Source organism: Colletotrichum graminicola (genome assembly GCF_000149035.1).
Source record: "Colletotrichum graminicola M1.001 genomic scaffold supercont1.20, whole genome shotgun sequence".
NCBI lineage: Eukaryota > Fungi > Ascomycota > Sordariomycetes > Glomerellales > Glomerellaceae > Colletotrichum > Colletotrichum graminicola.
Window position 1 is genome coordinate 445,270 of NW_007361024.1, and position 11,853 is coordinate 457,122.

Consider the following 11,853-nt stretch of genomic DNA (forward strand, 5'->3'; position numbering starts at 1 on the left):
TCACTTTTATCCTGTGTTTTTATGACTGCTTAGGTAAGCCACACTACGGAAGGCACGAGGTCACTACAAGTAGCTTTCCCTCCACAATACTCCTAGCAACATTCATCCAAACAACTACACATACACATGGAAATAGGTTATGGTTAGTGTTGTGTACCTGTGCGACCTTACGAGGGACCGCCTTGTGCTAGTACCTCGGTTCTCACTTTTATCGAGGGGGCGGGCCGTCGAGGCTTCGTCCACGACCCGGGTTGCCAATGCGGCCTGAGGTTCGGCATTTGATCGTCGGGGCGGGTGGATGGAATGTAAACGGTTGGGCCGTTTCGACCGAGATATCCGGTCGACTGCGGAAAGAACAAGTTCGACCGAGACTCCGGACGGATATAATTGTGGGATGCTTGGTCCACGTCAGCTGCAAGTAGGGCGCCCGCCACCTTGGACCTACCTAGGTACACTGCACAGTAACCGTGCTCGACCTGGCACATGGCATTCCGATTGGGCGGATCAAGTGCCATCAGGACACCCTCGTTTGGCCATACGGGAATGACCGGTACCAGGACGACGGGATTGTGGTTTCTCTATCCGTAGTGTGCACTACCTATACGTGTGTGTGGATGGAGGGGGCAGCATTTCACTCGTCCCTTCCTATTCCGGGGGGTGACATTTCTGGGTACCTAGGTACGGAGTGCCGTACCTACCTCACAAGGTGTGGACGGATGGGCGACAGCGTGTGTCGTTCTTACCTAATATTCCAACATTCTCTCGTCCGTGCTCGGCCAAACTTACGGTACCTACCTGTTAGGTGGGCGCGTAGCGTAGGGTACCTACCTGTTAGGTGGGCGCGTAGCGTAGGGTACCTACCTGCTTATCAATTTACCTGATCCTGCCACCGTTCATTGAGCAATCATGTTCGCTAGCTGCAGCACTCGTAAATCTGACAAAAGCCAATCTCAAGACCGCCAGACACGTGCAACACCAACACTGGGTCGCACCCAAGACCTTCTTTTGCCTTGCATGAGCAAGCGTTTAAGCAAGTGAGCAGGCTTCCCCTTGGCGTCATCTCGGACTTGCTTTGCTGGCCTGATCCTCAGTGTAACGATTGACACGCCCGTCTTGTTGACCGTCTTCCTCTCCCCCAACGGCGTTCCTCTGATTACGGGCAGTACATCTCACAACGGACTGGAACCCAAACTGCACGCTATGGAGGCAGCGGAGACCCCGGAACGGGCTCATGCTGACCTGACCTTGGGCTGCAGCTGCGAATCCGTCTTACGTGAAGGCGCCTTCTTGCCTAGGCGCCCGAAACCGAAGGATTGGGTGACTCATGTCACCGTATTTTGGCGTCAACAACTTACTCGAGCAGAGACGGAGGTTGTCCCTCATCCGAACATGACATGCTGCTGTGCAACATGGGTCCTGTCCTCTGGGCTGCGTCATGTCTGAACTTCGGATGCATCATCTTGCTAACGGACTCACCCTTCAAAAGCTTACTCGGTGGGACATGTATCCGTTAGCCAGCCACAGCTAGGTACCTACGTTAACTACCTACCTAGCAAGGTACTTCTCCACATCGTTGCTCCGCCGCTAACGAGAGTGTTGGTCTGGTTAGGCTTGTTGCTGTGGGTTCCATTGCGTCGGCTCTGTCCCTCTTTCCTATTGCTTCGTCTGCATATCTGGTCGCCTCAACCATGCCCATTACTAAAGCAAGCACTGGATGACGAGTCACCGGTAGGCGAAACATTGGGTACAAAGTTGCTTTACAAATCAGAAGGCTCAATATTGGCCCGAGATACAGGGCGGGCGCAGCCTTTGCTGATGTGACGGCGTCGACTGGTCACCAAGCGCAGCCTTATCCGTCTAGACCCAAAAAGTTGCTTGTGAAATTGGGACTACTCCTAAACGGCATAAACCAAGTTCCTCGCAAGTGCGGTGCGGGAGCTCAGATCGACCCGACCCCCTGAAAGCTAGGAAATGCGTCAGGTTTGACTACCTCTGCTTGGCCCCCGTCCAAAGTCCGCAGAAATAGGCTGTTATGTCCATTACTTCCGCCGAATCGGCGGAACCGGCACTTGCACGCTGCGGACATGCAAGCACGCCACGCCAGCAGAGAGACAAGGGCTGGAAGGAAGTACCGTAAGCAATGCCACCCCGTTGGCGAGCCTATTGTGTCTGTCTCCTGTCTCAGCCTCAATGCGAGGCAAGGGCACACACACACACACACATCCGCAAGGGATGTTGCGGACTTTTCAAACATTCCGCCTATTCACAACCAACGCCCGAGCAGTCTAGCCAAGGGGCTGCCTCAAAAAAAATCATGACCTTCAGCGCGGCACGTAGGCGGAGATTAGATGAAGGTCGTGCTGTTTGGTTACCAAGCAGCGACGCCCGGGTTGTGCAACCGAGCCTTCACACTTTAATTCATTATCCGTTTTGGTCTTGTGTCGCTCCGTACTGCGTAGGGCCTACCAATGGCGCCTTCATATCACGGTTTGAGTTAAGTCGCGTACCGCCGTATCGTCCCGGCCTAATGCACCCTTCTCGGACCTGATGCTTCCACCAGACGTGCTGGGCGGGCCCATCTCCCGTTGTGCTACTGTGCAATATGAGCTTTACACCACACACGATGAGCAATACAGACCAAAATGTCTCCGACGTGGGATAGTGCATCCAATCATGCCATCCGCCATCTTTGTCATCGCCGTCAGACGCCCAGCTCACTACATCCGCATTTGGCCAAAGTACCTTTGCCGGTGTCTCTCACTCTAGCTCCGAGCGGTGGGCAGCCCACCGGGTGTTAGCAACTCCCAAAGTCCGACCCGCATCACTTGTCAATCATGACGGTCTCCCAGATACATAAGGGAGCCTGGCCTCTCCCGGTTCTGGGCCCAGTTCTGTCTTATGGCACGCAGTACAGAGACAGTCAACCACATTCTATACACCCCAGACTCCCAACACATTACTAGGGTTCGAGAAACGATAGCTTTCTCCTGATATCAAAGTCTGTTTCTCGTCGTCAGAGTCTGATCCGGATACAACACCACCGTCAACGCAATGACTTCTCCCGCGAGCACCCTCGTACCGGCCCGCGAGAAGGGGGAGACGGACCGGGACTCCACCACCTCGCCGTCCGTGCTGGGTGATACCGTCGAGAAGAAGGAAGAGACCGGTACCGCTACCGATGAAGAAGCGGGCTCAACACAACCTACGGATGCGACCGAGGCCGTCTACCCCACCGGCATCCGGCTTACCTTCGTTATCGTCGCCCTCGTCCTCAGCGTTTTCCTTGTCGCTCTGGATATGACCATTGTCGCAACCGCCATCCCTAAGATCACCGACGAGTTCCGCGGCTTGGACCAGGTTGCCTGGTATGGTTCCGCATTCTTCATGTGTGTCGCTGCCTTCCAGTCGACATGTAAGTCACTACCCCTGAGCACACTCCACTAGTCACGATACTAACATGAGCACAAACAGGGGGCAAAGCATACAAGTACTTCCCGCTCAAGACGTCCTTCCTGCTCTCCATCTTTATCTTCGAAATCGGTAGCCTCATCTGCGCCGTCGCGCCCAACTCGGTTGCCCTCATTATTGGCCGCGCCATCGCCGGCGTCGGCGCCGCCGGCGTCGCCTCCGGCGCCTACACCATCATTGGGTTCTCTGCCCCGCCCGACAAGCGACCGACCTTTACTGGCATCGTCGGGGCCGCGTACGGCATTGCCTCCGTCATTGGCCCCCTCATCGGCGGCGCCTTCACTGACCACGTTAGCTGGCGCTGGTGCTTCTACATCAATCTCCCCATCGGAGGCGTCTCCGTCGCCATCATCCTCTTATATTTCACCACTCCACCCCATGCCGTTCCCGTCAAGGCCAGCTTGCGTGAGAAGTTCCTTCAGATGGATCTCATCGGTACCTTTCTTATCATGGGCGCCACTATCTCTTTCCTGCTTGCCCTGCAGTGGGGAGGCCACACCCACCCTTGGAACTCGTCCACCGTCATCGGCCTCTTTGTCGGCTTCTTCGTCATTCTCATCGCCTTCATCATTCTCGAGTGGTACCAGGGCGAGCGTTCCATGATCGCGCCCCGCCTGATCAGCGATCGCACTGTCCTCATCTCCTCCGTCTATGCCTTCTTCTTCGGCGGCGCCTACTTCATCCTGGTGTACTACCTGCCCATCTACTTTCAGTCCGTCGACAACGCCTCCCCGACGCAGTCAGGTGTTCGTAACCTCCCGTTGATCCTTGCTGTTACCATCGCCACCATCGTGTCTGGTGTCTCCATCTCCGCGACCGGCATCTACACTCCGATTCTTGTCGGTAGCGCCGCCATTGCCACTGTTGGTGCCGGTCTCCTCTACACCCTCGATGTCGGCACTGGAAGCGACAAGTGGATTGGGTACCAAATCCTCGCTGGCCTAGCGTGGGGTGCTGGTTTCCAGGTCCCCATCATCGCCGTCCAGGGCACCGTCAGCGCAGATGACCTCGCCTCTTCCACTGCCGTCCTCCTATGTAAGTCCATCCAGCCCTCCAACCAATCTAGAAGAATGATCACTAACAGCCATGCTCTAGTCTTCCAAACCGTCGGCGGAGCCTTCTACGTAGCCGCTGCCCAGTCCGGGTTCCTCATCACTATCCTCAAGGAAGTCGCCGAAAACCTGCCCAGCGTCGACCCGGCCGTAGTTGCCCTCACCGGTGCTACCCAGATTCGCACTGCCTTCCCCGCCGAGGTTGTCCCAGGTATCATCCGGGCTTACATGGAGGGTCTCAAAATCGCCTTCGCTCTGGCCATCACCGGCGCTGGCGTCGCCTTCCTTGTGTCACTCGGCTCGAGGTGGAACAAGCTGAACACCAAGAACCTGACCGGCGCTGCTTAAAGCGGCCCAAGGATGATCCCAGCTTTTTATTTATTTATTGGCTTCCTGGCTTGAGCACAGATACCATGTTGCGGATGCGTATAGAAACTTTCAAATAACCAATTGGGGCGTTTGGGGCTGGATTTCGGTGCTCAGGGGGCTTCCTTTTAAGGTCTTATATATTGACTGACTCAACTCTTATGTCTTACGAGGGGCACATGAATGCATAATAATGTATCGAATAATAACAATCTTCACGTCGCGAGAGGTGGTTGCTTCTGAATGCTTCTAGGGAGCAATAAGTGCACGATTTCTATCCCGAAGCTCTGACATCTGCTTCAACCACATCTCCTATAGTCATGGCCTGTGCTCACTCAAGAGCGACCCCTGGATACAGCAAGGAGATGATTCGCGTACTCATGCGAGGAATGGTTTTTGTTGAAGCCGTCCTCTTCTTCAGCGGATCTACCTCAAGGAAGCCTTGTCCCCTCCTGTCAGGCAAACGGCTCCTGTGTCCTGCGCTTCGTTTCCCCCAAACTCGACTCTTGTGGCAAGTGCTCAACCTCGAACACAACTTTCTTTTCGATACCTCTGAACGGCCGCAGTTCCGTCTCACTGCCCTGCGCCGAGATGGTCATATCGCTGTCCCTGCCGTCCAACCGGACCGCGCCCTTCTGCCGCCTCATCGACCGCAGGGACACGCCGCCGGGGCCGCCGATCATCGGGCTGGCGTATTTGTTCGTTGTCTTCCTCGCCATATCTCTGTTCTTGCTGAAGAGAAAGCGGAAGGCCGGCAGCGTCGCGACGATGACACTGACGGAGGACTCGATGTGGCTCCACATGCTGAGAAGCACCGGCCCGTTGGCCACGGTCGTGGGGTCCTTGGCCGCGTCGCCCGTGGCCTTGGTGACCTGTACGAGGCGCGCGATGGCGAAGGCGACGATGACGCCGCCGAGGGAGAAGAGGACGGTGAGGCCGAGCTTGTGGGACCGCGAGATGGTGAGCTTGCGCAGCAGGTTGAGGGGCAGGACCATGACTGCGTGAGCCGCGTTAGTTCAGTCGGGATGAGAGGGTGTGCCGACCCAAGAGTAGTGGCGGGGGGCTCACTCAATAAATCCGCGGCAATATCGGCGCCAGTCGCGAACCTGATGGACGCATCGGCGCGCACAAGATCCTCCGGCGCGCTACACCCGGCTGGATCCCAACACGTCAGTTCTGGTTGCTAACCGGGCCATCCGTACTCACTTGCACTCCAGTATTTGGTCAACGGCGCGCACGTCAAGAAGTTGGACAAAATGCAGGCCAAGTACAGCAGCAGGACGGCGACGAAGCACGCCCACCAAGCGCGGATGTATCTCGGTAGTCCGGTGATGAGCCGCCTAACGAAGAAGAGGATGGAGAACTTTGCTAGAGGGGGCGCGCGGGTTTGCGTCAGCGCATCCAGCACCGCTTCGCTTGCACGCTATAAAAGGAAGAAAACCCGTACCCGCCCAAAGAGTGGTCCAGAACAGCAGCATCTGCGAAAACATCAACTTGAGGGCTGCAATCGTCCTCGCGACGAACTCGTCGGGCGGCAGCGGCAGCGGCGCCAAGGGGTCCTTGGCAGCGACCTTGGTGTACTCGCCGGCGAGGTAGAATTGCGGCAGCATGGCCGTGATGACGACGGATAACGCCGTCAGCGTGGCGAGGCCCGCAATGATGAGGTAGTCGTCCGCGTACAGCCGCCGCTGGAGGATCCATTGGAAACTGCCCCGGAAGACGGTCATCCCCAGCGCGGCCGCCCACAGCACCCAGACGAGAGCCTTGTCGATGGAGAAAAACCCGTTAGCGAAAAGGCGGCTGGAGGGGCTCGGTAGCCGTGGCTAGCTAGTGTGAAGGGGAATCCACCGGAGCACGCTCCGAACGAAGCGAGGGAAGTGGGCCGGCCTCCGGAGGTTGATTTTGCTTACCATTATCTCATTGAAGCCCATCACTGATTGTGCCATGATGCGAGTTCTTATCTCATTCCCCGGCTACTGACACGGTTTGGTTGGTTGAGGGGGGGGGGGGGGATAATGTTCCTCGTTTCTTCTTTTGTCAAATGCAGAGTGTCTCAATGACGCAGCAGTTAGCCCCCAGGGCGGCCGTAACGGGCCTTAAGAGAATGAGTGTATGAATGGGAATGAATGAACTAATGGGGCATGTCTGTTATTCTGGCATTTTCCCCTAGCCCGCGTGTGCCGAGCTGTTGGAGCTGCGCTGAGACGAATCCTTTCGCATCTGGGGTTACATCTTGTTGCATACAGCTCTGCGCCAGACGGAACGGCTGGAAATCCGCCATGGAGGCAGAGTTTAGTGTAAGCAACCAGCCAACCACGCAATATCAGATGTCCTCTGTTCATTTTATTGGAAGCCTAGTCCGACTCGGGCGCGCGGGGGCGGATTCCGGGAGGGGGGGAGAACAAGGATCACGACGGGGATTAGCCACCAACCCGCGAACCTCATCTCGGGTCAGCGAGCATGTAGCCGGGCTGCCAATGAGAGGCTTACAATGCGAGGAGACATTTCTGCATTCGACAGCAGAAGGCGGCATGATCCCAGCCGAACTCCGTTAACGATGCAGGCAGGTTCATGCCCCTCCCCTTTGGGGTATGGTACGGATACGGGTTTAATGTAATTCGCATCGCCACGACTTCCATTCAAATCTTTGCAATAGAAATATGTCTCCGTCCTGCTTACTGTATTCCTTGTGGCTTGCTTAGTGTCTCACTTTTTTGCCTGGAACCGAATTTATCAGAAACCATGGTTCGTTTTTCGTCCTTCTTTGCGCAGCTGCTGGCTGTCGTCGCAGCTCCTGTCGCGGCCGCAGCCGGAGAGCTTGCCGACGCCGACACTGCCGCCACGTCGGCCGTCGTGTCCAGCCTCCGTGGTTCAGAAAAAGTTGCCTGTGGGCTGCTGAGCTTTAGATACCCTGGACAAACCTTTTTCGCGGGTTCCGACGGCTACACGTACGAGACGCGGACCCAGTACTGGTCCGCGAGGGCCTACGATACCCCGGCCTGCGTCTTCGTGCCCCAGAACGCCCAGCAGGCCTCTTTCGCCGTCGCCACGCTCACTCTGAGCCTGACGCAGTTCGCGGTCCGCAGCGGCGGCCATATGCCGGTGGTCGGCTACAACAGCATCGGCTCGTCGGGCGTCCTGCTGTCGACCTCGAACCTGACTGTGCTGGCCCTCTCCGAGGACAAGAACACTGTCTCAGTCGGCGCCGGCCTCAGGTGGAGGGACGTATACTCCTATCTCTCAGGCTCGGGACTCGCCGCTGTCGGGGGTCGCATCGGCGGCGTCGGCGTCTCCGGCCTGCTGCTCGGGGGCGGCATCTCCTTCTACTCGAATCAGTACGGCTTCGCTGCCGACAACGTCGTCTGCTACCAGGCAGTCTTGTCGAGCGGCGCCATTATCGAGGCCACCGCCACCAACGCCTACTCAGACCTCTTCTGGGCCCTGAAGGGCGGCGGCAACTCGTTCGCCATCGTCACGCGCTTCGACCTGAAGACTGTCAAGTCCCCCAAGGTCTGGGTCGGCATCTCGCAGTACGCGCAGCCCGACAGCGCCAAGTACTTGGACGCTGTGTACAACTTTGGCAAATACGGCTCGGCGGACGGCAAGGCGGCCATCATCCCCACCATCCTTACTTACCCGTCGTACAACATCACCGCCTACGCGGCAGCTCGTTTCTACGATTCCGATACCAACTCAGCCACGGCATTCGAGAACTTCACCTCGCCTGTCCTCACGCCCGTGAATGATTCGTATACTCTGCAGCCTCTAGCGAACTATGTCAGTGCCGTCGACGCCCTGCAGCCGACCGGTCTTCGTCAAGAGTAAGCCGCTTTCTGTCACAAAATGGAGCAAAACACCCCAGCTAACCCGTCCAAGGTTCCGCGTCCTGTCTCTAGTCGTTGACCGCGACGCCGTCGAATACGTCCACAACGCCTTCCTCGCCGCCGCCAGCTCCAAGCTCACGGGCATCGTCGGTCTCTCTGCCTCCATCACCTTCCAGCCCATCACCAAGGAGTTCATCCAGCAGGGCATCGCCCAGGGTGGCAACCCGCAGGGTGTGGACCCGGCCAAGGCCCCCTACTTCTGGGTGGTCGAAAATCTAACGTGGCAGGAGGCCAAAGACGACGAGGCGGCCCAGTCGTTTGCCGACACCGTCACGGCCGACATGGAAGCGGGCCTGGAAGCCAGAGGCGTCGCGGGCGGGTACATGTACCTGAACGATGCAGGCAAGGGGCAAAAGATATTTCAGAGTTACCCGGCGGCGAACCTCGCGAAGCTCAAGGCTATCCGTACCAAGTATGACCCGTTGAGGATTTATACCAACCTCTTGGTTGGAGGCTGGAAAGTTCTCGATGCCTGAGTGTGGTTATGACGCCGCGATGATGGCACTATCGTGTTTCGTGTTGGGCTTGGACATGATTGTACAAATTTCTGCTACATACCGCTTACATATTCAGTTAGCTCAGAGTAATGTCTATAATAATGACTAATGCAACTCAATGAGGTTACCAGCCTTGGGATAAGTAATTTCAAGTATGGACTGATCTACTGCAAGTTAGCTGAAGCAAGGTCGATGATGTCTTTGCACCCGTGCTCTTAGCGGAGCTATCGTTCTTGTGGGTGGTCGGGTGCGTCAAATTTGATCACTTTATTTGTCGTTTCCCTGTTCCGGGTAACGAAACATTCTCTACAGCAGAGAGTGTCGCCAAAATACTATGCGTTGCCGTAGTCTTACGAAGGGACCCAGCTTTTACCATTCAAAATTCGCTCCAAATTAATCATAAAAACGCCCTCACTCGTCACCTATGGGCTGACCGTAACCTTGACGCTGCCGTCCTCCATGCCGAAGTAGGCGGCGACCGGCTTCTGAGCCAGACCCTCCTTGCCAGCCTGGGCCGCCTGCAGCCCGTTGATGCCGTGGAAGATGCCGATCTCGACGATGCCGGGGATCATGAGCAGCTCCTTGGCGAGCGCAGAGACCTCCCACGCGCCGGCGGAGTTGCGACCCAGCTGCTGGGACGAGGCGTCTGTCAGGTCCTGGGGCAGGAGCAGCTGGGGGAAGGGCGCATCGATCAGCCACATGCCGTTGTCGGTGACGACCTCGCCAGCCTTGCCGGGCGCGCCAGGACGCACGAGGGGCTTGACGGCGCCTAGAGCCGTCAGCCTGTCGAGCACGTCCGGGGCGGACATGGGGAGGACCTCGATGGGGATGGCCTTCCAGTTGGTGAGCAGCCTCGAAGAGAGCTTGCGGTAGTCTTTGTGACGTGTTAGCTCATCTTCTTTTCATACATTTGATAAGAGCCTCGGTGAATCATAGTTACTCACCAGCTACAACAACAAACTTCTTAGCGGCAATGGCAACGAGCTTCTCCTGGAAGAGACATGCGCCACCGCCCTTGATGCAGTTGAGATCTGCGTCGACCTCGTCGGCGCCGTCAAAGGCGACATCAATGGGCACGAGCTTGCCGTCGGCGCCCAGGGGCCGCTCATCGAGATTGCACAGGCGCAGGCCGGCAGCGCGGATGAGGCCCTTGGACTGGCTGCCAGTGGGAAGGAAGGTTATGTTGGAGTGGAAGGAAGGGCCCTTTGCAGCGATAGCGTCGACGACGTAGACGACAGTGCTGCCGGAGCCGATGCCGACGAAGCGTGCCGAAGGAGAGAGGTGCTCGTCAACGGCGCGGTAGGCGGCAGCCTTCTTGGCCGTCTCGACGAGGGAGACTGCTGCGGCGGACATGTTGCGGGTGTAGAGGCTTGGCGGGGTAGTGATTGAGGCTTTGCGGAAGATGGAGTTCGAGGCGGAGGAGGAAGAAGAAGAGCGGAGGGATGAGACTGTTGATCTTAAGACCCTGATAGTTGTACCGCAGGTCCAGAACATTGAGAGACGCAGGGTCCGTTGGGACGAGGTAGTGATGTTGTATTAATGGGATGAGCCATAAAAACTTGGTGTCTGCGTCTGCTTCCCGCGCGGCCCGGGCTTACTCAGGAACCTGAATTATGACGGGGGAGTGGACTCCGTTCCGGCTGGTGGCGGCTGGTCACAGATGGTGACGCCTTTTGGAGAAGAAGCCTCGACACGACGACAATGAGACAACTGCATAGGAAAATGTTAACATCTTCGTTGATAGTAAACAGTTTTGAGTGTAAGATACATGCCAAGCCCATTAAGAAGGTACTTTGTCTTATGTCAAATTATCAATTGTCGTACGCATCACACTTCGGTTGGCGAGTGTCGTCGGTGAGCCCCTCACTCACCGACCGCGGGGCACTTTTGTTCATCTCCACATATGACGTATGTACTGCGCATTTCCAGGGACGAGAGATTCCACCGACTTAATGCTCGCCCGTATTCTCGTCCCAGGAACAACGGGTCCGCCGAATCAGGCCGAGAAAACTGTCTACTTCGGGGGCCAGTAGCTGCTCCGGGCCTTCAACGGAAGCACCCCAGTGGAACCCCCGGTGGATCAGAGGAAAAGCCCGCATGTACACTTCGGAGATTCAAGGAACTGCCTCGCGCCTATTGCGGACTTGTGAAAACCCAAAGGCAGGACGACGTCATTTACGCAAATGTTGCCGGCGCTCTCAGCGGATGAGAGTAGGAATTCTCGTCTTGGTCGGACAAGTGACTAGTGGATGGTCGAACTCACGTCTAGCTTCTATCGCGATGACAGATAGAGCCGGATAATTTTGCATCCGAAGATCAGTAGAAGATCACGATCTTCGAAGACATTTTTACCGTCTTAACCAATTCAAAAAGTCTCTATCTTGATCCAAATTCTTCAAATCCGGAACCTAGTTGTCACAGGACATACTAGGCGTTAATTACTGCCCGTAATTAACGGCGTCGTTTTTGCGACACTAGTCTTGCTTCATTGCCCCTTTTCTTTTCCACAACACACTTCTGTATGCACGTTAGCGTACACAACGTTGGGAAGCACGTTGAGCAGACTCTGCAAACCGCCTCAGATTT

At 56.4% G+C, this 11,853-nt stretch overlaps 4 protein-coding genes across 4 annotated transcripts; 2 read left to right on the top strand and 2 right to left on the bottom strand.

The window, feature by feature from the left end:
- Positions 1-3,051: 3,051 nt before the first annotated feature.
- GLRG_05812 (major facilitator superfamily transporter) lies at positions 3,052-4,868 on the top strand (the record flags this gene model as incomplete). The annotated part of the gene is made up of 3 exons (XM_008096497.1): positions 3,052-3,412; positions 3,472-4,503; positions 4,564-4,868. The coding sequence occupies 3 exons, from the start codon at positions 3,052-3,054 to the stop codon at positions 4,866-4,868; spliced, it is 1,698 nt and encodes a 565-aa protein (XP_008094688.1).
- Positions 4,869-5,341: 473 nt separating this feature from the next.
- On the bottom strand, positions 5,342-6,817 carry GLRG_05813 (uncharacterized protein; the record flags this gene model as incomplete). The annotated part of the gene is made up of 5 exons (XM_008096498.1): positions 5,342-5,883; positions 5,955-6,041; positions 6,093-6,254; positions 6,334-6,709; positions 6,797-6,817. The coding sequence occupies 5 exons, from the start codon at positions 6,815-6,817 to the stop codon at positions 5,342-5,344; spliced, it is 1,188 nt and encodes a 395-aa protein (XP_008094689.1).
- An 811-nt stretch (positions 6,818-7,628) lies between these two features.
- GLRG_05814 (FAD binding domain-containing protein) lies at positions 7,629-9,246 on the top strand (the record flags this gene model as incomplete). Its single annotated transcript, XM_008096499.1, has 2 exons — positions 7,629-8,707; positions 8,763-9,246. 2 exons carry the CDS (start codon positions 7,629-7,631, stop codon positions 9,244-9,246), a joined length of 1,563 nt encoding a protein of 520 aa, XP_008094690.1.
- Positions 9,247-9,689: 443 nt separating this feature from the next.
- On the bottom strand, positions 9,690-10,620 carry GLRG_05815 (ribose 5-phosphate isomerase A; the record flags this gene model as incomplete). The annotated part of the gene is made up of 2 exons (XM_008096500.1): positions 9,690-10,141; positions 10,212-10,620. The coding sequence occupies 2 exons, from the start codon at positions 10,618-10,620 to the stop codon at positions 9,690-9,692; spliced, it is 861 nt and encodes a 286-aa protein (XP_008094691.1).
- Positions 10,621-11,853: the final 1,233 nt, after the last annotated feature.